Source organism: Micromys minutus (genome assembly GCF_963924665.1).
Source record: "Micromys minutus genome assembly, chromosome: 1".
NCBI classification, from domain to species: Eukaryota; Metazoa; Chordata; class Mammalia; order Rodentia; family Muridae; genus Micromys; species Micromys minutus.
The window spans coordinates 157,745,795-157,772,738 of record NC_137969.1 but is presented as its reverse complement, the minus strand read 5'-3'; the positions used below and the strand labels follow the sequence as shown (position 1 = coordinate 157,772,738).

At 48.8% G+C, this 26,944-nt stretch overlaps 1 protein-coding gene across 3 annotated transcripts in view; it reads right to left on the bottom strand.

Annotated features, from left to right (window-relative positions):
- DNMT3A (DNA methyltransferase 3 alpha) overlaps positions 1 to 26,944 on the bottom strand; it is a 102,298-nt gene that overhangs the window by 28,506 nt on the left and 46,848 nt on the right. For all 3 annotated transcript variants that reach the window (XM_080909381.1, XM_080909380.1, XM_080909382.1), the window contains exons 4-6: positions 15,841 to 16,108; positions 9,175 to 9,218; positions 8,632 to 8,778 (exon numbers count right to left, since the gene is read on the bottom strand). In XM_080909381.1, coding sequence (XP_080765507.1) covers positions 8,632 to 8,778; positions 9,175 to 9,218; positions 15,841 to 16,108 — 459 coding nt within the window. The remainder of the gene's footprint in view (positions 1 to 8,631; positions 8,779 to 9,174; positions 9,219 to 15,840; positions 16,109 to 26,944) is intronic.

Below are 26,944 nucleotides of genomic sequence, written 5' to 3'. Positions count from 1 at the left end.
CCTTCTTTTTAAGATTTGTTATTTTTATTTTTTAATTGTGCGTCTGTGTGAGTGAATGCAGGAACCCGAAAGGCCAGAAGAGGCTGAGGCTGGCAGATCCCTTGGAGCTGGAATAACACTTGCAAACCTACACATGTGGGAGCCAGGGCTGAAAAAGTCCTCTGCAAGAGCAGTCAGCACTCTTAACTTCCAAGCCTCTCTCCACCCTTTAAATTACATTTTCGGATATGCCAATATGCCATGATATTTTTTGTTTACGCATCTTTCTGTTTTCGAGACAGGATCTCCCTATGACTATGTAGCCCCGATGGGCCTTTGGCCTTGAACACAGAGATCAATCTGCCTCTGCTTCCTGAGTGCTGGGACTATAGTCATGAGCCTTCATACTCAGCTCTGGATCTTTAGAATCTAAAACAGTGGAGAAGGGAGGGGCACAGCCATGAAGAAGGGAAACCAAAAATAATCTACAGAATATTTTATACTCCTCCTAAGGACGCTTCCTTCATATATGCATCTCTAGGAGATGGTGAGCTCTGAGGCTCTACTCAGATATTTAATTTAGCACTGATGTTTCAAGAAGTATAGGTAACAGAGGGAGCCATGGGTTCTGATTCCAGCCCTTCCCACCCCCAGATAATAAATGTCTAGAATTCTTGGAATTAGGCAATCTATTTCTATCACACTATAAATCAGGAAACTGAATTGATCAACTAATCTGGAGCAGAAGCTAAGACTAGAAACCAGGTTTCCAGAATTCCATTCCAATATTATCCTAATCCAATTTTACAACTTCAGACACACAGTCTGAGAAAACAGCCAGTCCAGGGTGGGGCAAGAGCACAGGGAAACAGGGCTGGGAGAAGCAGGCCTGAGTCACATGGCCTTGAGGGTCAGCCCAGCAGGACCTATGGAAGGCAGCAAGCTAGAAAGGTCTCTCTGCTGAGTCAGGCATGATCTCGGAAGACAAATGCACCTGAGGGAAGCCAGGCAGGCGAGAGAGAGAGAAAGAGAGAGAGAGAGAGAGAGAGAGAGAGAGAGAGAGAGAGAGAGAGTGTGTGTCTACCTATGTATCCAGGGTCACATATGGAGGACAACCCTCAGGAGTTGGTTCTCTCTTTTCACCTACTTGTGTTCTAGGACCAAACTCAGGTCATCAGGCATGGTGGCAGGGAACTTTACCCTGAACCATCTCCCTTTCCTGATAAAGATGTTCCTTATGGAACTGGAGGGTACAGGATCCTGGTTTCTGCCTCAAGCATCAAGCCAAACATAACCAATGCCAGGATGTGCCTCAGGTCCCTGGTGGAGGGAGCCCAAACCCCTTCCCTAAGTTCATTCTTAGCTGTAGCCAGCAGCGGCACCCCTCACTTATTCCTCACCCCTACAAAGTGGAGGCTGTTCTTTCTGTGCCCAGCAGAGAATGAACTCTCCAGTATGCAGAGTCAGACCTCAAGTTAAGAGACCAGCATAGTGAGTTCCAGAACGGTCTAGGCTACACTGGGAGACTTTGCCTCAAAACAAGCAAATCCAGGCAGAAGAAAGCTGGGCCTTTTGCACCTGTAATCCCAGCCTTTAAGAGATCAAGAGTTCACAGTGGTTCCAAGAGTCAAGTTTCAAGGTCACCCTGGATTAACTGAACTCCTGTCCCCAAAACAACAGAAACAGCCCCAGCCCACCCACTTATCACAGTGGTGGTCTTTCTGACAATTTCCACAGCCTGGTGGAAAGGCCAACCTGGGAGGTTATTTCCAATTATGGCCTTCATAGGAGCCCCTTTAAAATGCATTCGACCTTTTGATAAAGTTACTTGATGTCTCCGCTGCAAATGTTCCTGTCTTCTCCAGGGTGGCCAGGAACTACCCAAGAGCAAGGGTTGGCTGTGGCAAGAGTGAGAAACATGGGGATTCAAGAAGCACCCACACCTCTGGTTGCTCCTTTGCTGTTAACCTACCCACCTCATCTTCCGCAGGTCTCTCACACAAAGTGATTGCTTATTAAAGTGGCTGGCCCAGCAAGAGGTGACCCTCTGGACACTCACAAGCTGTTCTTCGGGCAGACAGGAAGCAGTCTGTCACAACCCCAGGTTGTAAAGCAAATGGAAGTCACATTTGTTAAAACTCCCAGAAGCAGCATCAGCAGCCACATGGTCAATAAATATATGAAAAGATAACCAAGGCTCACTTATCATCTGGAAAATGACAATTAGAATCATCACAAGATACCCTGGCCCACCCACTCCATTAGCAGAACGCAGTGCGAACTGGCACGGAGCTGGATTCCATGCTCCTCTTCATATCAATCCGACAGATTTTGTAAAATGCAAAACACACACTCCTTCCTCTTGGATTTCTTTTCCGAGGGGTGTGTCTTATGGAAAAACAGAAGTACCCCAGAATGTAAGCAGATCCTGCTTCAATCCCTAGCACCACAGAGAATGGTTTGGAGGCATACACGTAATAACCCAGGCACCTAGCAAGTAAAGGCAGAAAAGGCTGACATACCAGGCTTGGGCCAGCCTGGGCTACCTAAGACCTCCCTCACACACACCAAGGAAGTATACTGACACAGCATGCCTGAAGAGCAAAGCGCCATGACATCAGTGACCAGCAGTAAGAGTCTGGTTAAACAGAAGCATGGCGCTTCACACAGTCTAGTAATTATGTGGCTAAACTGGCCAGCCTTATTGTAAGTGAAAGCCCAATATGTAAAATGAACCTGCAGGACAGTTCCAGTCACAGAAGCACAAACCCATGAGGCAGGCTTAGACCCACAAACAGAAAATTGTGACGTGTATACAGCAGACAGCATCAAAGGCCTCCAAAATTGTGTTTTGTTAACTGTGTGTGTGCGAATCTTGAGACAGCATCTTATTCTGTAGCCCAAGCTAGCCAGGAGCTCACAAGGCAACCCATTCTGGCTTTGAACCTGTGATCTTTTTCCTGCCTTTGACTCCTGAGTGCTGGGATCTCAGGCATGCACCATTAAGTCCAGCTCTAAAGTGTATTGAATTTAAATTATGTGTGTGTGGAGGGGAGGGGCTTTTAAAATAAGAATGTTTGTGAAATACATAACTTAAAGTAACTTTTAAAATTCATCTAATCAGCTGGACATGTTAGCTCATACCAAAATCCCAAGCCTGGGGAAGTGGGTAAGAGGAGTGGAAAAGTTCGAGACCAGCCTAGACTGTTTTACAAAGTCCTGTCTCAGAAACTAGTAAAAGCAGGGGCCAGCAAGGCAGCTCAGCTGGAACATCTGCCAGCTAGACCTGATGTAGTCAAGTCCTGGGATGTGTGGAAGGAAAAAGGAGACTCCACAAAGTTGTTCCCTGACCTCTACATGCTTGTCATAGCACACACAGGTACATACACACTAATAATTTGCCTGGTGAGGTGGCACATGCCTTTGATCTGAGCACTTGGGAGTCAGAAGCAGGAGGGTATCTTTATTGGCTGGTTTTGTGTCAACTTGACACAAGCTGGAGTTATCACAAAGAAAGGAGCCTCAGTTGAGGAAATGCCTCCGTGAAATCCAGCTGTAAGACATTTTCTCAACTAGTGATCAAGTGGGGAGGGCACAGCCCATTGTGGGTGGTGCCATCCTTGGGCTGGTAGACCTGGGTTCTATAATAAAGCAGGCTGAGCAAGCCAGGGGAAGCAAGCCAGTAAGTAACATCCCTCCATGGCCTCTGCATTAGCTCCTGCTTCCTGACCTGCTTGGGTTCCAGTCCTGACTTCCTTTGTCAATACACAGTGTGTGGAAGTGTAAGCTGAATAAACCCTTTCCTCCCCAACTTGCTTCTTGGTCATGATGTTTGTGCAGGACTAGAAACCCTGACTAAGACAGTATCCGTTAGTTTAAAGCTAGCCTGGTCTACACAGAGAAGCCTTATCTCAAAATAAAGACAATAACCAAGCTCCTGTTCATGCCAACTTGGCAAGGAGCTTAAAAGGCTGCACGTTCTTTATTAATCTACACATTTCTGTGTTTAGGATTCTTGCTTTATCCAGCCCACTTCAGCCATGTCTGTCCACAAGGAAGGGCCTGGGCTTTAGTCTCAGACCCCAGAGGGGGGTAACTGATGAAGAATCGCTTGCAAAGTGCCTCCTAAGGTCTAGGAACAAAGCTCCCTCCCTCTCAGGAATGTGATAGTTTTATTCCACAGATTGTTACTATCGCTATGCAGTATTATCTGATAAGTACAGAGATGCTTGAGCCAGGGCCCATCCTTCAAGCTGGAGTCAGGGAAGGTAACAGATATCCTAAAACCTGTCTGGAATATGGCACTCCTGCCTTAAAGCGACTCAGAATCTGGTCAAGGTGAAAGGACTAATGAGTGAGTCCTGCCATCCACCACGGCATCCTAACACTGGGCTGGTTTGGAAGGTCACAGGATTGAAACTTGGGGAACAGCCAGCATTATGACTGGAGGCGGATGGGGGTTGAGCATGAGGGAGCTGCCGTGGGCTCTGGAACAGGGTTTGGTGGTTTATTATAGCAGCGCTGACCCAAGACAACAGCTTTTCCTCTCCAGCAAGGATTCCCAGTCAGAGATGAAGGAAATGGGCTGGTTTTCCTTATCGCCTATTTTATTTCATTCTGTGAAACTTAAATTATCATTTATTTACTTTTAAAGACAGGTCTCACTTGCTATGTAGACCAGGGCTGGCCTTGACCTCCTGGATGCTGAAATTAAAGGCATGTGTCACCTTCGAAATCCTGGAGAGGTGAGAAGTTTAGCTCTTGCCCAATAGCTAAGATGTGAAAGACAAGCCTAGAGGAGGGGAAAACTAGGCTGGGAAAGAAGCTTCTGTTTGCATGAGGTACTGAGACTGAAGCCAAGGCCTTGCTTGCTAGGCAAGTGCTCTCCCTCTGAGATAAATCCCTCACCCTGGGAAAGCAGCTTTTGGGGTGAAAACCTCCCAGGTGAGGCAGATGCAGGGTGGGGTTAGCGGAAGCTTCCAGCAGGGCATACAAGCCCTTCAGACTTGCGATTCGTGCTTCCATCTGAAAAAGGCCTGCCTGGAGACCTCACAAATAAAGCAACCTCTTTCTGACATGCTCCCCTCTAAGTTCATCCTCTAAGAGCCCAAAGCTGCCTCTAGCTGGTCTGAAGCCTGTTCCCCCAGCCCTGTGTTCTCTGTAGGTCACTGAGCTAGCAGGGCTGTGGCAGAGGGCTCGACAATGTGCCTGAAGGAAGTTTTAAAGCTTGCATGGGTGTCTCATTCCGAGGCTAGGAGGTGCTGGCTGGTGATCGGCCTGGGAAGTACATGCCTTAGAGGCATGGAGTGTGTGTGGGGTGGGGTATCAGGTGTGGGGAGGGCAGGGGGTGTAGTCAGGAGTGGGGAAGGCAGGGGGTGTAGTCAGAAGTGGGGAGGGCAGGGGGTGTAATCAGAAGTGGGGAGGGCAGGGGGTGTAGTCAGAAGTGGGGAGGGCAGGGGGTGTAGTCAGGAGTGGGGAGGGCAGGGGGTGTAGTCAGGAGTGGGGAGGGCAGGGGGTATAGTCAGGAGTGGGGAGGGCAGGGTGTATAGTCAGGAGTGGGGAGGGCAGGGGGTGTAGTCAGGAGTGGGGAGGGCAGGGGGTGTAGTCAGGAGTGGGGAGGGCAGGGGGTGTAGTCAGGAGTGGGGAGGGCAGGGGGTATGTATAGTCAGGAGTGAGGAGGACAGGGAGTGTAGTCAGGAGTGGGGAGGGCAGGTAGTTAGACCTAGGAAAACTTTTCTAGGAAATTCATATATTGGGGAAACTGAGGTGGGTTGCAAAGGCACACGCCTGTGACCCCACTACTTTGGAGGTAGGGGCGAGATCAGTTCATAAGCCTTAGTTACATAGCAAAAAAAAAAAAAAAAAAAACCAGACAGACAAACAAAAACCCATAGCCAAAAAATGTAAGTATTGTTACATGAATCAAGAAGAGGGGACACAAGGATATCCTAGCTAAGGGACAGAATATACTGCTGAGAAATATAGAAAATATGAGCTTCAGGGGCTCAGGGAAGCAATGACAGAAGTTCAAAAAGCTTAAAAGGTTGTAGAGCCAAAATGAGTCTTAGAGATGGAAACAGGCTGGGGGCTGGAAAACTAGCAAGGCCTAGGTTCAGTCAGACACGTTAAATAAAAGGACAGGAAAAGAGAAAGGAAGTGGTATGATACCATCACTTTCTGCTCTGTAGTCCTGAACACTGCCTGTGTGTCACCAGCAGTTAGTCCTTCTGTCTCTAACAGGGTGTGACATTTACAGCCCACTCCTAGAGATTAGGAAACCTAACCTCTATTCTAGTACTGGCTCCACTCCCCACATGCCCTGGGGCTTGCAGCCCGTCAAGGATCAAGGGATGTGTAGTCACCATTTACGATCTGCAGACCTAATTGCACTGGAAGTCAGAGTTCATCCCACTGACAGAAAGTACATTTTGTTTTGAGGTCTCCACGTTACAGATCATAGGCTCCTCTAATAGTTCAAACTGAATCTATTTTTTTCCACTTTTCTGTTAACACCAAGAGGCCTTTGTGTTGGGTGGAATGGAAAAGCAAATGCCCAATCTAGCAGACTCACTAGAAAAGCTTTTAATAATTGCTGAAGCTAAGGACAGACACATGTATAGATATATATGCTTAGATGTATGCATAGATTATATAATACATTTCCCATTCCACTTTTGCGAATATTAACAAATATTCCTACTTTTTTTCTTCTGAAACAGGGTCTCACTATGTAGTCTTGGCTGGCCTGAACTCCCTAGGTAGACAAAGTTGACTTTGAACTCAAAGAGATCACCTGGCCTGTCCCTCTTGAATGTTGGGATTAAAAACACGCAGCAGGGCTGGAGAGATGGCACAGAGGTTAAAAGTGATGGCTGTTTTTCAAGAGGTGCCCAGTCCAATTCCCAGAACCACGTGGTGCCTCACAACCATCTGTAATGGGATCTGGTGCCCTCTTCTGGCCTGCAGGTATACATGCAGGCAAAATAAATCTAACAACACGCACCACCACATCTGACCTCTACTGCTTATTCTTTTAGATTCTTTTCGTTGTGGGGAGGATGGGGTCTTGCTATGTATTGGGAGAGGGGCTTAAACTTTGTGGTATCCTACAGACCAAGATGGCTTCAAACCTGCATCTTCCTCTCCAGTCTCCCAAGAGCTCCAGCCCCATCTTACATACTCTTAATTTAAACTTTAAAAATGTTACTTACACTTGTTTGTTTATATGTGTGCTGTCTGTGAGAGAGAGAGTGTGTGTGTGTGTGCGTGTGTATGTGTTGACAAGTTCCCTTACTGGCTGGGGCCAACTTGACCACTCAAATTTTTAAAAATTTTAGCAGAAACTTAGAAAATAAAAACAAATAAACAAACCCAAAAACTTCACTTTCTGGTAGTGGGAAAAGTCCTTATCACTGTGGTTCTGGGTGGCCTCTGTGTGATGCTGGAGGGAGATCAGGTCCAGGTGACTACCTCAGCATCTCTAGACTCAAGAGCAGAGGCACTGCACAGACTAGGGGTGAAGCAGGGAGGAGAGAGAGCCTACTTTCTGAAGCTGTCCTACAATCTCGGTGCTCAGGGCTTCGGGTGCCCCTCTCCGACCTTGGCCAGGCTGCACTTTCTCCAGACTTTCAGAACGATGATTTCTGTCTTCCTGGATCCCAAAGGAGCTAGAAACAATAAGGCAGCCAGACCTCGTCTCCTCCCCTTGTTTGGAACTTTCTCTAAGGCCAGCAAGCACACACTGTCATATAGCCTGAGGTCAAGCCCCTGCTTCCTTTCCCTCCCTGTGGGAGTGGTGCCCACCACCTTTCCTTCCTACAGCTGATCATAGAGGACTAATGACCACCTAGGTCTTTAAGTGGCTTTCCACTCCCTTTCCCTTTCACTGCCCCCTCAAGCTTGACCAAAGTGGAGCATGCTCCCAGCCAGTGCTGCTACTGTACCGGGAAAACAGACACACTCCTCCCAGACACCCCTCGAGCAGTCTCCTGGGGCACCACCCAACCCCACAGCTGCAGCTCTTTCTTTCTCATTGCCCCAAAATGTTGGCATCTCTGTGCACAAAATTCTGAGACTCTCCCCTCTGTCCAGGCTCCAGGAACCCCGTCTTCAGAACCTTGGTGTCTGAAGCCCTGGGCCCCCGGCTCCTTGGCAGCCCACCAACCAGTCCTCCCACCAATGGAAACAACACACCCCTGGCCTGTGTCCAGACAGGACAGTGTCCTCTACACTGCAGCACTTCTCTGCATGTCCTTGATGTCATCACCAAAATCCAGTGCTGTCACTTGCACCTGAGTCATTTCTTTTACTGTCCACGCTTCTCTAAACACTCAAATGCCACCTCTTCCAAGAGCCCTGCCCTGCCTTCAATTCCCCTCAGTTTTGTTCTTCTCACCCACCAGAATACAAAGTCCATCCACAGATGCCAGAGCGCTGCGTGTACAGAGCTTACCTATGTGCACACACTACCTCATATACCGCTAATGCCATAAACACAATAAAGGACAACCGAACCTCATACGACCTAGTAGTGATTTCTCGGAAACGCTGAGTTAACCCTATGGGGAAACAGTCTCAGCTATGGCCAATAGATGTCCCAGAGGGCAGCTAGAACTGACTTTTGGTTTGCCAGTTCCACACTTGGCATCTCACCTCCCTTTTCCAACGTGCCAGCCACTCGTCCCGCTTTCGTTTGCTGATGTAGTAGGGGTCCCCTGCCTGGAAGGTATGTCTTGGCATGGGCCTCTGACGGAGGCTGGACTCCCACCCCAGGCCACCACGCAGCCGGCCCCTGGAGCCCTAGGACAGAGAGACAGACAGGTATTAAGGTAGGCATAGATACCCTGCGGGGTTTGCTCCTCCTGGAGGGGAAACTGGGAGGGGTCACACATTCCAAACAGAATACAGAAGCTCTGGCTCCTGGTCAGAGTGGTTGACCCACTGAGGAAGGATTTGGAGTTGGTAGGGACAGTTGGTAGGCAGTGAGGGAAGTGATTGATCACTGGAGGGGGGTGAGCTGGCTGCCTCGCTAGGGGACTTCCAACTTCCACCCCCACTTCCTCTCCCTCATAAGGAACAACCAAAGATGGGGCAGGGACCCACCCTCGGGCCCCCCTCACACACAGTCCTTCAGAGAGGTGGCTTTCTTCTAGAGTCAGGATCCACAGAGCCCCTGGGGGTGAGGAAAACACTTGCCTCCATTTTCATGGATTCAATGTTGGTCTGCTTCTGTTCTTTGCCTGTGGAAAGGGAAGAACAAGAAGACTGTTGACTGAGTCGAGTCACAGGGGTGGCTCAGAGGAGCCTGGGGGCCTCCATGGGGTCAGCATACCATGTTCCAGGATGGCTCCAAGGACTCAGAACAAGGCCTGGAGCAGAGAGCTCCTGGTCCAGGTTATAACCCAAGAAGACAGGAATAAGAAAAAACTCAGGGGCACGGTTTCATGGTACACAACAGGGGGGTCGAAGTGGCCACCATTTGCAGCTCACCCCCAGCCCTCACCCAAAGCAAGGATCAGAAGGGTTGCAGGGCAGAGCAGGGGTTAGACTGAAGAAGCCAGACTATGTTCATTTCTTTGTGTTAGGCAGGAAAAGGTGGGGGTACACAGACAAGGGGCCAGCGGGAATAGACCCCAGGAAAACAGCTCCATCTTTCCGGTGTCTGTCTCTTCACTACAAACAGTTCTAAATGGATTGGCCCTGTTATCAATGTGGGAACTGCCCTCCATTCCTGGCTCATTCTCAGCCGGGGTGTATGTGGGTAAGACAGCATTTTTTTTCCCATGTAGCCCTGGCTGTCCTGGAACTTGCTCTGTAGACAAGGCTGGCCTCAAACTCAGAGGTCTGCCTCTCTCAGGGGATAGTGCTCAGTCCGGATTCTAGCTGCCTCACTATGACCCCCTAACCTCTTCGGTTTCCTCACCATTACAAAGAGACATATGTTCTAAGGATTGGTCTGAGCGATGAGTGCTCAGAGCCAGGCTGGGCGTACAGTAGGTACGGCCAGCATGCCTTTCTTCTCTAAAGGACTCTGATGCACACGTTTCTCTCTCTGTTCTTTTGGCTTTTCTCAAAATTCCCCAGACTGGTCATATTCCAGTTCCTGGGAGGGACATCTGGGCTGGGAGCAGCAGTCTCCACATCGCCATCTTTAGGAAGGACTCCTTGTGCTTGTCTAGGCCCGACACGAGAGCAGGGCCATCTTCCTGCCATTTCTGCACGCTTGCCAAGGCTCCCCTCCCAGGCAGCCCTGCAGCAGCTAGCTGTATGGATTTTCCTATTAAGTAGGGAAAATTCTGCCTCCTTTCTTCACCTGGGTGCCTGAATTCTTTTCTTTGAGACTGAGAAAATGCAGGGCTTGGGCCTAGAGCAGGAAGGTCACTAAGGTTGACTCATGTAGTTTGGTGTGCATGGGGGTGGGGGGTTGGGGGTGGGTGGGTGCAAAAACAAAGAGCCCCAAACGGAAAAAAACAGCCCCTGCTACATCTCCCAGTTCAGGAGCGGAAACCACCCGCAGCATTTATGGCTCCGAATCTTTAGCCTGGACGTTTCCTCCACTGTCACCAGACAGGACTGAGGTTCCTCTCTGTACCTGCCTGGAGCGCTCTGTACAGCCACGTGTGCCGGGTTCCATCTACAGAGGCTAGAGAGAGGGAGGGAAGTAGGAATGGCGGACAGAGCCCCTGCTGGCCACCCAGTGGGTTGTGGACCCCGTGGAAGGCGGGCGTGTCGCTGGGCCTCGTGGAGGCGGTACGTGGGAGGAGCGTAGTGGCTGTCACCCATTTGTGTGTGGGAGGGTGCGCCCTCCCAGTACAGGGTACATGGTTGGCCTTTTAAGGCATGTCTCATCCGCCACATCTCTTCCTCCCTGCTTCCTCCATGTCCTCTCTACCACAGTCTGCTCCCCACTTTCCACGGGGGTTCCCCCCACCCCGCAAGCCTGCTCCGGGCCTCCCACCTCTAGGGCAAGCCCCTCCCCCGGACCTCGGTGCTCGGCCTATGACCCAGGCTGCCAGGAGAGGGCGCCTGTCCTAGATCTCAGGTCCTGCTCCTGCTGAGGCTGCAACAGCTGCTGGAGCAACCTTGCTGAGGGTGGTGAGTGTGGGCTCCAAGCTGGCCTAGGACATTGAACTGTGTATAGGACCTAAGAGTTTCTCGAATACAGCCCCTCCTACCCCAGTGGCTTTGGACTGCGTTTACCAGGAGTGATTTATTCATTAGACTATAAGAAGTTTTGACCTGAAAAGAAGACATGGTTGAGTTTGTTGAATATTTCACAAGACGCAACTGAGGCTGGGGGATCAGATTTCAGGGCTTCTGACTCTTTACTGCAGCACCACCACTATCCCTTGTTTCCTTTGCCAGGCCTCCAGTCCCGAAGTCTCCCAAATGGAGACTTCTTGAAAAAGTTTCCAACTGGCTTCTTTCTGGATTTTTTTCCCTGATAGACTGGGAGTGCCTAAGTGAGCTTTCTCACTCTCAGCCACACACATGCACAGGCACACGCTTGCACGCATGCACACTCTTTCCCTCTCCAGCCTGGCTGGCAGACCGCAAACTGGCTGTCTCAGAACACCAGGGCTCTCACTCTCAGATGCTCCTGGCTCACATTCAGGGTCCCTGGGCTGAGGTGCCCATGTGCCTCCCAGAGTGGCCCTAGAGGATAGGAACATGACTCCAAAGCACCCCTGGTCCCGGGGACAGGGGAGGTCAGGGGCTTCAAGCACTTAACCTGTTGGCCAGAGACTATCCAGCAAAGACCACCCCAAGTTCTCTTTACAATGAGACAATATCGAGGTGACAGGGCAGGTGCTAGATTTAATTAATATACAAATGGTCACTGGTGCATATTTGTCCTCATGCTCAGTCTGAGCAGAGCTGCCTTTGCTGACTCTCATCCACTCCTTTGTTACTAGGTTTTCTATATTCTGGTCTGGCCTCCAAAGCTATAAGAAGCCAAGAATGACCTTGAACTTCTGATCCTTGTGCCCCCACCTACCAAGTTCCGAGACTACAAGTGTGAGCTACCACACCTGGCTTCCCTACTTTCTTCCCCATAAGAAAATCAGAGAAAAGCAGGTCTTCCTCACAAGGCCCAAGGCTGAAACGAGAGAAGAGTGTTCTCAGAAAAAAGGAGAATCTCTGAGGTAGAGCTACAGATTCTGCATCTTGGCTTCTGTTGGCCAACCACAGTTGGCTGGAGGACCCTGGGCGGTGGGGGGAGCAGAGGCAGGCACAGTGGGTTTCCAGGGAGGATGGATGAAAGTCTCTGAGAAGAGCTTGGAATGAGGGGAACTATCTTCCTCATCTGAAGGCCCAGCTGAGATGCATTCAGTCAGCTGACTGCTAGAGCTGAGGCCAGAGCCTCCAGGAGGCCACTGTTCACTTCTCTTGGATGTCTAGGGTCACGCAGGAGTGAGACCCCTCCCCCAAGGTCAAATGGAAGTTGAGACTTGGAGTGTGCCTGTCATGCCCAGACCTTGTCTGAGTCCCCAGCCCAGGTTATCACTTCTTTTACATTTCCTTACCTCTTAGACCTTTGGCATTTGGCTGCCTCCCTCCATTTGTGCAGATGTTTTGCTTATCAGAGCAGGACCACTTCCTCCCCACATCTGCAGCAGCTTCCTAACCTCTCCTCCACCTCCCAAACCTTCTGATCCACTGAGAAATCTAGATGGGAAGTCATCTTTTCCAATTATAGCCTGTCAGGTTAGCCGTGAGACAGCAGCCAGGAAAGCCTGGTCTGGCCACCCACCGCCCAGTCCAGTGACTTCTGTCGGATCCCTGATGCCCTGTTCTCTCTCACCTTGGAACTGGTTGCTCTCACTTCCCCCAATGCTCTGTGATGAACTTCGGCACGTCCCTGGCTGATGACAGGATAGCCAGGGCCTGCTGAAGCTCTGACCCTAGCTGCTGGTGCCTCGGTATCTCTCCCCCTGCTCCAGGAGCACTGTCCTTCAGGCACAACAGCACATTTGGCTAGGTTTTCATTATTTTGTGTTGTTCTGGAGAGAGAAGGCTGGCCTAAACATTGATAGGCAGGGGCTGGAGAGATGGCTCAGTGGTTAAGAGCACTGACTGCTCTTCCAGAGGTCCTGAGTTCAGTTCCCAGCAACCACATGGTGGCTGTAATGAGGTCTTCTGGTGTGTCTGAAGACAGCTATGGTGTACCCATATATATATGTGTGTGTGTGTGTATGTGTGTGTACATATATATATATACATATATATATATATATATATATATATATATATATATATATATATATATATATATATAATTTTTTAATTGATAATCAGACGATGACCTTGAACTCCTAACTTTCCGTCCTCCCAAATCCTGAGATTTGGGCACCATAGCAGTTACTGCAGTGGTGGGGGTCTAACCCAGGGCTACTTGTCTAGTCCTAAGGACACATTTGAAAGCACAGTCTCTAACCAACTGAGGTCCTTGAAGACAAGAGCCAGGTTTCTGTTTAGGATGGTTTCCACAGAGTAGCACTGTTACACACCAAACATGTTTAATGAACACTTGTTGGCTGACTGAGTGTCTGAAAACTAGAATGCAGGCAGGAAAGCCCTGAAGTTAAATAAATCCTCAAGATCACAGAGCAGCCTTGGCGCTTTGGCTCCATCCTGCCAGGTGGGAGGAACTGTTCTGGTACCTGCCTTGGCATGACCCCAGGACTGTCGAGGTGAGTGGAAGAGGCACAGCATCTGGATAGGAAGCACACTGAGCTCTCCAGCACACCGCCATCGTGAGCTGCAAGGATGTGTCTCTGCCTCCTCTTCTCTCTCTGCCCAGGCTCTCTCAACACTCCTATGAGGCCTGGAGAGCTCAAGAGCCACACGGTACAGAGCACCAGAGCAGAGCAGAGAGGCTCAAGAGCAAAGGTTAACCAGTTCTGGGTTGGAGAGGGAATTTGGTACAGTGCTTTACCCAGCATACATGAAGTCCTGAGTTTGATACCCTGGGCCCAAGCCTGAGAACCACATAAAAAACCGGGATGGGCAGCCAAGATGGCACAGGAGATAAAGGTGCTTGCTGCCAGACCTAATGATCTGAGTTTGAACAACATCCCAGGGCTTTACATGATGGAAAGACAGGACAGAATCCAAGTTGCTCTCTGACCTCTTCATGTATGCTGTGGCATACTCAAGTGCAAGACACACACACACACACACACACACACACACACACATACCTACCTACATACACACACATACATATGCACACAAACACACACACACCTACCTACATACACACACACATACACACACATTCATACACACACACACACACACACTCACACACATACCTACCTACATACACACACACACACACACACTCACACACATACCTACCTACATACACACACATATACATATACACACAAACACACACACACACACACACACCTACCTACATACACACACACACATACACACATGAATAATAAAATATGCATTGTGGGGCCTGGTTGTGCAATCCCAGAACTCAGAAAGTGGAGGAAGTATCAGGAGTTTGAGGTCCGGGCTAGGCATTGATAGTGCATGCCTTTAATCCCAGCACTCAGGAAGCAGAGACAGGCAAATATTTGAGCTTGAAACCTGGTCTACACAGTGAGTTCCAGACCAGGCAGGACTACATAGTGAGCCCCTTAGGGGAAAAAAAAAAAAATCCATGAACAAAAGGTAAGTACTGGAAGCCAGGGGCCAGGTTTGGAGGCTGTGAACCAGTCACTTTATAGGTTGTACTTTCTACCTGGACTTAAGATGGGGCTAATCAAACCTCTTAAAGAAGATCATTCGGAAGAGTAAATAGAACAACATATGCGGAGTGCCTCAGAGTGTGCTTAAATATTTGCTGAATAATGAATGAAAGATATTTCAAAATAAGTTTGGAAACCTCTTTTCTGGAAATGTTCCCTCTTCTGCATAAATATTAGGTTTGGATTCATGCAAAATAAGTTATGCCAATTAATCAATTTACTCATCCCAACATACACAGTTGGAAGGAAGACTTTCTGAAATTAAAATGCACATATGCAAAACAACCTGGCAGGGCCCTGGGGATCAAATGTGAAAATGGAGGAGGAGGTGCTGTGTAAACTGTGAAGCCCGCACAAATGTGGGCTGTCCTCCTTCCCACTTGTTTACAGCTCGCTTGGCCCTGAAAGCTCTGGCTTAACCTGAAAGAAAAAAGTGGGCGACTTTCCAAAATTCCAGGGCTAGGCCATAAAGTCCCCAGATGGAGAGGTCTGAGCAGGGCCGCACACCGAGGGCCTCCTCCAGCTCTCTCCTCGACACTGTCACTGTCACAACCCTGCTTTCTGTGGAGTCAACCGAACTACAGCGTCTGGCAAGTGTCTGCATGGGGATAGACAAACATGGCACCTGTGGTCCTCAGGTGACTAGGCAGGTCAAGTATAAAAGTGAGGGGGGGAGGGGAGGGTTGAGGGAAGGGAGGAGGGGCAACTGGCAGTGGGGGAAGACTGAGGCACCCAACCAGCACAGGAAGAAGGGGGGCACCTATTATCCCCTTGGCATTACACAAACAAATCCACTGGTGCCCGTTGCCAGAGACAGCTTCCCCCCACCCCATGAAGAGCCAAAACTCCAGATTTCCATTTGGAATTTCTTGATTTTTTTTTTAAATACTGGCAACTAATTTTTAAAAAACCGTTTGGCACATGAGGTGGGCCAAGTAAACATGCACACACTGTATTGATCTAGTAGCTTCTAGTCCATTGCCACGGCCCCGCCCACATGCTCATCATCCTGAAACCTGCCATAGACTCAAGCCTGTGACTCCTGGGAGCTCAGAGGACCCAGAAGAGGATTCCCTCAGGCGGAACTCACCCTCTCCTGCAGAGGCTCCACGGCCCTCCTTGGTTACACAGCAGCCATTCTCCACAGCCCTAGAGGCTTCTGGTGGGGTCTCAGTTCCCTCTCCTTCAGCTGGGGCACCACCCTTCTGCCCTGCAGCTGGGCTTCCCTCCTCAGGTTGGGGTTCATTCCGCTTCTCCAAGTCTCCATTGGGAAGCAGATCTGAGGGGCCAGAGTCCTGGGCCGTGGGCTGAGACTTGGTGGTCACCACTGGGTCCTTGGGGGTGTCACTGCTTTCCACCTGGAAAGATGAAAAAGCACAAACATTAAGACTAGACCTTTGAAGGTTTAAGGGATCAAGCAGGTGGGCCAGCCTGATCCCACCACCCCAGGATACCCAACTGCATTCCATCCCACTAGGACTCAGTCTTGTTACTTCTAAACAGATGACCCTGCAGCTGTGCATGTAGCCCAGTTGGTAGAGTACTTGTCTAGCAAACATGAAGCCCTGGGTTCAGTACCCAGTAATGTGTAAACTAGACACAGTGGTACACACCTGTAATCCTAGCACTCACCAGGTAGATGCAGGAGGATCAGAAGTTCAAGGTCATCCTCAGCCACATATTGAGTTTGAGAGCAGCTAGGGCCACATGAAAACTAAAAGCAGGGCTGGAGAGATGGCTCAATGGTTTAAAAGCACTGGCTGTTCTTCCAGAGGTTCTGAGTTCAATTCCCAGCAACCACATGGTGGCTCACAGCCATCTGTAATGGGATCTGATGCCATAACAAGAAACTAAAACAAGACAAAAATGGTCCTCATGCTCCATCATTAAGACTGGACTCTTCCTCAGAAAATTCAAATGCCACCCAACCAACTCCAGCTGCTGGAGGCTGGCCTGACTTCAGCTCTTTAGCCTTCCTTCTATGCTCCTGTGGCGGGGGTGTCAACCTGTCCTCCCATAAAAAGCATACTCTGGGGTCTGGAGAGATGGCTCAGAGGTTAAGAGCACCAGTTGCTTTTCCAGTGGTCCTGAAGTTCAAATCCCAGCAACCATAGTGGCTCACAACCATCTGCAATGGGATCTGATGCCCTCTTCTGGTGTGTCTGAAGATAGCTACAGTGTGCTCACATACATAAAGTAAAGAAGTAAGAGGAGGAGGAGGAGGAAGTAGAGGAGGAGAAGCAGCGATAGCATTTTCTGGATCTGATCTAGCCTCATAGCTTTCTGTCCTCTAACTCAGGCCCCCATAGGTTCTCAGACCAAGGCTTATCAAGGCCCCAAGCATAGGCCTGCCTGGAAAAGCAATAGGCTGCTTCATCCCCTGGTGCCTGAGGTCAGAAGCTGCTAAGGTTCTTACTGGCAGAAACCAAATCGCTCTGGCACATTGTTCTGGAATCCCAATTCCCTTTCAAGTATCTTCCCAGGGAAGCAAGACAAGATGCAAGAGAACATATACTCTCTGTCCTCTCACGGGGTGTTTGTGTTTGTGTGTGTGTGTGTGTGTGTGTGTGAGAGAGAGAGAGAGAGAGAGAGAGAGAGAGAGAGAGAGAGAGAGAGAGCTTTATTCCTGCTCATCTGGAGGCTAGTGGTCAGAACATCTCTGAAGACTGGAGGTGACTGATGATTAATTCAGGGTTTGCCAACTTCACAGGCTCTAGGGTGTGCTCAGTAATCCTACAGTTACAGAATCCTCAGAGGTAGGAAGGGGCAGAACTGGCTCAGCAAGCCCTAGGTGAGACCTGAGCCAGGCCTGGATGGTGGCATGGGGTGGGATCTCAGATTTCAAAGGTAGAGACGAAAGGATCAGAAGCTCAAGGTCACTCTTAGCTACATAGTGAGTTTGCAGCCAGCCTAGCTACATGAGACCCTGTCTCAAAAACCAAATCAAACAATCAAAAGGAAGGCTCACTTCTTTTTGAAAGGTAGTGACTATGCTTAATCAACAGATACTTTGCCTGAGTCTTTTGTTGTTCTTTGTTTCACAGGGTCCTGGTCTTGAACTCATTATATAGATGAAGATGACCCTGAACCTTTGTCTTTGCTTCCTGAGTGGTATCCTCGGACAAGTGGCATGCTATCACCTTGCCCTGATTCTTTGTTCTATTATTAAAGTGATGGGCCAGGTGTAGTGGCACAGAGGCAGAGGCAAGCAGATTTCTTTGAGTGCTGGGCCAGCCAGGACAACAAATGAAGAGTCTGTCTCAAAAATATATACATTTTAATTAGTAATAATAATAATAATAATAATAAAACAGACATACAAAACTGAAGAGATGGCTCAGCAATCAAGAGCACGGGCTGTTCTTCCAGAGGTCCCGAGTTCAATTTCCAGCAACTACATGGCAGCTCACAATCACAATCATCTATAGTGGGATCTGATGACCCCTTCTGTCTGATGGGCTCTTTTGTTATTCAGCTGTACATGCAAACACAGTGCTCATGTACATAAATAAGTCCTTTAAAATAATCAGACATACATAATATATTTTTGTGTGACACAGTCACGATTAGCCCAGGCCGTCCTCAAACTTCCTATGTAGCTTAGGATCACCTTAAACTCCTGAATCTCCTGCCTCTACCTCCTGAGCACGGGAATTACTGATATGTACCAACACACCCAGTTTATGTGGGGTTTGGAATTATACCTACTTCTAGGCAAGTATTCTACTCACTAAGCTAAATCCCCAGCCCCATAAAAATTAGAATTACACAAACCAAAACTAAGCTGGCAGGATGGCTCAGTATGCATGATGACCTAAGTCTGAAGACCAGGACAAGTGGAAGGAGAGAACCAGCTCCCGAAAAGTTGTCCTCTCACCTCCTCAGTGAAAGCACCTGTCTCTCAGGCAAGTCTCAGTCTATCTCTCTCACACATACACACCAAATAAATAAAGGTAAACAAAAAAGTTTAAAGAAAATAATTGTTTTAAAGGTTAAACTCATATTAATACCCCCAAGTTATTTTCTCCCTGAAAATCATTAGCAGCTTGATAAACATCCTTTTCAGCCTTCACCTACACCCCCCAAACAGGGTCTCAGCATGTGGTCCTGGCTGATCTGCAACTCAGGGAGCTCCATCTGTGTTCCAGAGTGCTTTAGTGAAGAGTGTAGGGACCATACTCCATCTTTTAAGACTTTTTATTCCATCTCAAGCTAGAGAGATGGCTCATGGTTAATGGCTCTTGCAGAGGACCTAGGGTTCACTTCCTAGCAACCACATGGTAGCTTACAACTAGAACTCCAGTCCGAGGGGGTCCAATGCTCTCTTCTGACATCCACAAGCACCAGGCATGCACATGGTAATCATATATATATATATATATATATATATATATATATATATATATATATATATATACATGCTGGCAAACATTCATATACATTATTAAAAACACAAAATAAAACAAACTTTCATATAGTCTAGGCTGGCCTAACAAACTTCGAATCTGAGGCTGGCCTGGACCCCTCATCTCCCTGCTTTGTGTACCAAGTGCTGGGGCAGCAGGCATATGCCAAAGGGCTAGGTTTCCTTTGTAGACTTTTCAGTCACATGTAAGTTACACATTTATCCACATAGTCACACACACAACGAGATACAAGATCGTGTTTTATCATGCTACCCAGAAGGTTCTAGAACTCACTTCTGCCCTGACAAACACAATGGCATCTCTCCACGCTGGTGCATATGGCTCTCCCTCCTGCTCAGTGGATGCTCTGTGACTCACACCAACTGTGGGTACTGGGGCTGAGCTGCTTCCTGCTGCAGTGAGCCCTATGACTTCAGTTCCCCATAGCTAAGTATTTCTGTGGGGCAGTCACAGGGGACTAAGTATAGAGAGAAATGACAAGCTCGCTTCAGAAAGGCCACAGCACACAGCCTGAGAAGCTGAAGCTGCTGGCCCCTCACCTCACAGCCTCCATTTCATGTCTGGGATGTGAACTGTGAATTCATTGCTCTCTAGTGAGGACCCCAGAAAGGTAGCAAACCCAGGGTCTGTTGATGATGCGCCTCCTGAGGGGCCCAGCAGTTGGCCTAGTTGATCCTGCAGACTATGCTTTGGAAAATGCTGGGAAAAGAGAAAATGCTGAAGATACTGCATGCCTCAGCAGCTGGGGGTTCCGGGAGGCCGCAGCACAAAGAGGAAGTGACGGTGGGAGGGAGAAGGCTGCTGGGCAGCTGCTTGCAGAAAAGAGGAGCAAACAGATGACCACCCACTTCCTTTAGTCCCCGCCCCCATGCCATGTGTCTGACCCACCTCAGGGTAGAAACTGTACTTCCTGTGTCTGTCACTCTGCAAGGGTGAGGTAAGTCACACATGACAGAAGGCCATGCCTCGCTGCCCCGGTGGACACTTTCGAGGGACCAGTGGTACCAGGAACCACAAAGCACTACAGGGAGGCAGGCACCGGTTGCACTTGGACCGAAGCAATAGCTCAATGTTGCTCTCTTAGCCACTCGCTGCCCCTTCAGAGCTGCCCGAGATCATCCTAGAGGCTTACTTCTTGCCTGAGTATGACTCGGCCTCCTCACCCAAGGACTCGCTTCCTGTTGATACCAATCCCAGGGAGGCAGAGAGTGCCTGGCCACATAGTTTTTCTTCTTTCTTTCTTTCTTCCTTCCTTCCTTCCTTTTCTTTCTTTCTTTCTTTCTTTCTTTCTTTCTCTCTCTCTTTCCTTTCTTTTCTTTAAACTAATTTCATTGAATATATTTTATTTACATTTCAAATGTTATCCCCTTTCCCGGATTCCCCTTTATATCCCCTATCCTACCCCCCTCCCCCTGCTTCTATGAGGGTGTTCACCCACCCCTTCCCTCCTCACTACCCTGACATTCCTCTACACTGGGGAACTGACCTTGGCAGGACCAAGGGCTTCTCCCATTTATGCCCAACAAAGCCATCCTCTGCTACACGTGCAGCTGGAGCCCTGGGTCCGTCCATGTGTACCCTTTGGATGGTGGTTTAATCCCTGGGAGCTTTGGTTGGTTGGTTTTGTTGTTCTTATGGAGTTGCAAACCCCTTCAGCCCCTTCAATCCTTTCTCTAACTCCTCCATTAAGGACCCCATTCTCAGTTGGCCGCAAGCATCCGCCTCTGAATTTCTCAGGCTCTGGCAGAGCCTCTCAGGAGGCAGCTACATCAGGCTCCTGTCAGCATGCACTTCTTGGCATCAGCAATATTGTCTGGGTTTGGTGGCTGCATATGGGATGGATCCCGGCATGGGGCAGTCTCTGTGTTGCCTTTCCTTCAGTCTCTGCTCCACTCTTTGTCTCCATGTTTCCTCCTGTGAGTATTTTGTTCTGCCTTCTAAGAAGGACTGAAGGATCTACATACTTTGATCTTTCTTCTTGATCTTTATGTGGCCTGTGAATTGCATCTTGAGTATTCTGAGCTTTTGGGCTAATATCCACTTATCAGTGAGTGTGTTTTTGTGACTGGGTTACTTCACTCAGGATGATATATATATATATATATATATATATATATATATATATATATATATATATATATATATATATATGTATATATGTATATGTATATATGTATATAATTTTTTTGTTAAAGATTTATTTTTCATATATAAGTATACTGTAGCTGTCTTCAGACACACCAGAAGAGGGCATCAGATCTCATTACAGATGGTTGTGAGCCACCATCTGGGATTTTGAATTCAGGACTCTGGAAGAGCAGTCAGTGTTCATAACCGCTGAGCCATCTCTCCAGCCCAGAATCTTTTCTAGATCCATCCATTTGCCTAAGAATTTCATGAAGTCATTGTTTTTAATAGCTGAGTAGTACTCCACTATGTAAATGTATCACGTTTTCTGTACCCATTTCTCTGTTGAAGGACATCTGGGTTCTTTCCAGCTTCTGGCTATTATAAATAAGGCTGCTATGAACATGTTGGAGCATGTGTTCTTGCTGTATATTAGAGCATTTTTGGTTATATGCCCAGGAGTGCTATAGCTAGGTGCTCAGGTACTATGTCCAATTTTCTGAAGAACCACCCGACTGATCTCCAGAGTGGTTGTACCAGCTTGTAATCCCACCAACAGTGGAGGAGCGTTCCTCTTTCTCCACAGCCTTGCCAGCATCTGCTGTCACCTGAGTTTTTGATCTTAGCCATTCTGACTAGTGTGAGGTGGAATCTCAGGGTTGTTTTGATTTGTATTTCCTTGATGACTAAGGATGTTGAGATATTCCTCAGCTGAGAATTCTTTATTTAGCTCTGTACTTCATTTTTTAATAGGATTATTTGATTCTCTGGAGTCTACCTTCTTGAGTTCTTTGTATATATTGGATATTAGCCCTCTACTGGATGTAGGATTGACAAAGATCTTTCCCATTGTGTTGGGATTTTGTTGCCATTTTGTTCTAATGACAGTGTCCTTTGCCTTGCAGAAGCTTTGCAATTTCATGAGGTCCCATTTGTCTATTGTTTATCTTAGAGCATAAGCCATTGATGTTCTGTTTAGGAAAATTTCCCCAGTGCCCTTGTGTTCAAGGCTCTTCCCCACTTTCTCTTCTATTAGTTTGGCCACACAGTCTTTCAATCACACTGCATAGGTGCTTCCCCACCAGCCCTGCCAGAAGAACCCCCTCTGCAATTGCATCTGATGCACCCAAAAGTGGGAGCCAGTTCACAGGTGGATGAAGAGATGGGAACCTACCACACAGCTGTACGCTGCAAAGCCCAACCGTTCCCACTGGTGTACACCATCCCTCCCCCTCCCCATTTTGGTGCTGGGAATTAAACCCAGAGCCTGTCTTGTATATAATATGTAAATGCTGCCAGTGAGCTAGATCCTAACCCCCCCACCCCGTGCCCCAAGCTTTCTTCCCAACACCCCTACCCTCTCCTGCTTGACTCTGGTTCCTATTTTGTTTTGCTTTTTGAGATTGAGATCACCTAGTCTAGGCTAGCCTCATATAGCCCAGGTTAGCCTCATGTAGCCCAGGCTAGCCTTAAATTCCTGATCCTTGCCTCCCTACCACTTGCCCTCTTGAGTGCTAGAATTATAAGTGTGCATTACCACACTCGGTTTATACAGTGCTGGGAGGGTAGAACCCTGGCTTCATTTGTGCTAGACAAGCACTCTACATATTGAACCACATCTCCAGTCCACCACTCCATGTTCTTTGAGTCAGCCACTGACCTGGGGTTCAAGTGAATTCAGGACTCTTATGCCATAGCCGGTCTCCTTACCCCCCAGAACCCTGGACTAAGCGTGGTTTCTCCCTAGGGCTATTGGGACCTGGGCAACTGGGCAGAGTAAATTTACCTACAGACCACCCAGAGGAAGGAATCCAGATGGCAGTCAATGGACCAAAGTAGTCTTCCAGTTTCTGGGGAGAAGCTGGAGGCTCACCGAAAGGGGCATTTCAGGGGCTGGAGAATACTGACTGCTCTTCTAGAGGTCCCGAGTTCAATTCCCAGCTACCACATGGTGGCTCACAACCATCTGTAATGGGATCTGATGCCCTCTTCTGGTGTGTCTGAACACAGCTACAGTGTATAATTCTTTTTTAAAGGGTAGCATTTTGAGCAGCCAGGCCTTTGAGTCTACCTTGAATCCCCTCCCCCTCCCCTGTCCCTATCAGCTGGACTCCTGGGACATGGGACTTGTTTTAAGCCATTTGGATCTATCACAGAGCAGGCCCACAACCGCACTCCATAAAAATTCCCAGTGGCTCCATTAGTGACAAAGACTAGGTTAAAAGTTCAAACACCCAGCTCACGAGCCCAGAGGGAGCGCTGGCCCTGCAGCCGTGTCCGAGGGTCACACCAGCTGTTTCTGTTTGCTTTACTTTGACAGTGCCTCTGGAGAAGATAGCACAGCCCTGAGACAGACATTCCACTGGTCACTGCTGGCCATCTTAGGAGGCACTGAGTGCAGCTGCAGGAGACAGCATCAGAGAGGCCAGAGCAGCCGTGAGAACCTTCTGTGAAGATCCGGGGTGGGGGGGTGCTCTGGAGATTATGACACTGACATCTCAGAATTTGGTTAAACCTGGTCCCTTTGCCATTGCCTGCCTCCCCCACCCAGCATGCATTATTCTGGGGCTGTAAGCCCTACTGTCGGCCTATGCCCAGCTCTCAAAGCCCTCACCACAGAGATGGCAGATGTGGACAGCTGCTGGTCCAACCAAAGCCCAGGACTAGCAGAGTCTACAGTGGCACTCACTCCTAGAGGTTCTCAGAGTTTGCTGACCTTTGTCCCCGGCCAGGAACGATTTTATCCCTGTCTCTAGACAACTTTCCCCTGGTTCCTGCTGCCCAGCGCCCTCCTCAGCCTCTTCATGCAACACATCCCGAGCAGAGTTCATGGGTGGTTTCTGGCTAGGGAAACACCACTACACTCCCTCAGGACATTTGGCAATGTGGCTGGAGATTGGTTTGATGTCACGCATCACACGCTGGCAGCTCGTAGATACAGGTCAGGGATGCTGTTACATGCCCTAACATCTACCACATCTAGCCTTAAGGAATACATTAAAAAAAAAAAAAAAAAAAAAAAAAAAAAAGCTTAACAAAAAAAATTTCTGCGGTAGTTGGCTGTGGTAAGCCAGAACTGTAATTCCAGCACTTGGGAGACTAACATAAGAGGACTGCTACAAGTTCAAGGCCAGGTCTGGGCTCTGTAGAAAGACCCTGTCTCAAAAAATAAAGATAAAATAATCCCCCAAATCCATGATAAAACATATACAAAATTTGTCATTTTTAACCATTTCTAAATATGCACTGACTACATTCATGGTCTGCGACCATCACCCCCCACACAGAAGTTCTGCACCCCCAAAATAATAACCCTCGCTCGGCCTACGCCTCGCTCCCACAGCCCTTGCCATATAGATGGCAGATGTGGACAGCTGCTGGGCCCAACCTCGTCCAGAGGACGGTGGCATTCACTGTGGCATCCCCTCCCCTCCCCCACAGCAGGCCACACTGTTTACAGAGCTCCCACTCACACACATCCCTCCTGCTCCTCAGCAAAGCTCCCAGGGTGACAGGAGTACAGGACAGCTCTGAAGGAGCGTCCCCCCCCTGGCTGAATCTCCCTCACAGGAAAGTAAGCTTTTCAGTGAAAAGAAGGACAGCCCTCGGTTCAAGGGGGAGCTAGGGTTCAAGCAAGGAGCCTTCTGCAGGGCCTGGCTGGACTCTGACCCTTGAAGCCCCCACCACCCACCCCACGTTCCAGCTAACTTTGCCTCTCAAAGCAAAGACAAGGGTCACAATCCCCATGGGGAATAAAAGTACTATGCTCATCCTAGCCCACATAGTGTGGCTCCAGAGCCTTTGCCACTCTCTGGAGAGCCACAGTGTTTAACCTGTCCCAGCTCAGCACTGTGCCTTCACACTTGGTTACTCCCCCCCTTCCCGGCTTCCCAGATGACGTTTGCCTGAGGTGGGAAAGAGCTGCTGTGTATTGCATCTGCTCGTTTTCTTAATGGAAACAAAACACACAAATGAACAGTAAAAAAAACACCTGATAAAAGTGACCCGAGGAAGGCAAGGTTCACCCCGGGATGTGTCCAGCAGCAGCGGGAGCTGGAGGCAGCGGGTCACACTGCGTCACAGCCAGGAAGCAGAGGTGAGCACCAGCTCGAGGCTCTCTCTGTTTTTATCCAGCTCAGGATCTCAGCACATGGAATGGTGCCTCCCTCATTCTGGCTGTGTCTTCCAACATCAGTGAACCCAAACTAGCATCCCTGACAGACAAACCCAGAGGTTTGCCTCTTAGATGATTCTCGGTCCTGTCGGGTTGGCAGCTGGCGCTAAGCATCACAGGTACACAATGTCCAGGTGAGGGTGACGAAAGGGAACCAGGGTCAGCTCTCCTAGGGTGACATGTACTGGCCAGCGCTGTACGGCAGAAGAGAGGCTAGTGTGACTGGACCCCAAGGAGGACACAGCAGCTGAGACCATCGTTAGACATGGCCCTAAACAGTGTGGCTCTGGCAAGAAGTCCCAATGAAACAGATATCAAGGTGGGTTTTGTATTCTTTTAAATTCACTGGACTTGTCCCCCAGTACTACCAGCCATCTGTTCCCCCTCCAGTACTGGTGGGGAATGCAGCATGCTCCATCACTGAGTTCCACCCCCACCGCTAGGAGCAACCATCCACAGTGATCTCAACTAGCCCTATCTCAGAAGGCTTGGTCTCTGACAACAGCCCTGACATTGTCCCTATCCAGCTATTGCTGGGGCCCATGGCTCCTCCTTTCAGCCCTTCATCTGACCAGTGAAGGGTGCTCTGTTTTTGTACGCCCCCGCCAGGTCAGGATTTGCTCCCATTTGCCCCACACTCCCTGTTCTTAAAGGAAACAGAGTAAGAACATAAGGTGTGATCTGCATTGCCTGTCAAGAAGCTGAGTAGAGTAGTACACACCTTTAATCTCTATACTCAAAGGCAGAGGCAGATCTCTGAGCTTGAGACACTCTACATCGGGAGTTAAATAGAGAGTAAAACCCCTCAGGTCTCTTGAATACCATCTTTCCAGGTAAGACCCTTTTTATAAATTAATTAATTAATTAATTAGTTAATTAATTAATTAATTTAATACACCATTGCCGTCTTCAGACACAGCAGAAGAGGGCATCAGATCCCATTACAGATGGTTGTGAGCCACCATATGGTTGCTGGGAATTGAACTCAGCACCTCTGGAAGAGCAGTCAGTGCTCTTAACCGCTGAGCCATCTCTCCAGCCTTGTAAGACCCGTTTTTAATGGAACCTTGGTCCACACGACAGGCTGGTAGGCTCAGGCCTGCCTCTCAACCCCTATACAACATGCCTATCCTACCTTGCTCAGCAAGGCCTCAGCAGGACCTGCTGCTTTCTCCTTGGTGCCTGCCCTCCTTTAAAGGTCAGGCAAGTCCCACATTGCCCAGTAGATTTTCCCTGGTCTCCTTGACCCTCAAGATCGACACCTGGTGGCACCTCCACCACCATCCCCACCAACCTTCAGGAGGAGTTAAACTCCTGGAACTGTACAAACCCCACCCCAGCTCAGGCTTTCTGGAAGACTGCTGGGGTATGACCAGGAGCAGCAGCCCAGGGCTAAGAGAGTCTCAAATCAAGGGGGATCAGCCATCAAGTCTCCGTTTAAAGAGCCGGCAGAGCACGGGTCTGGT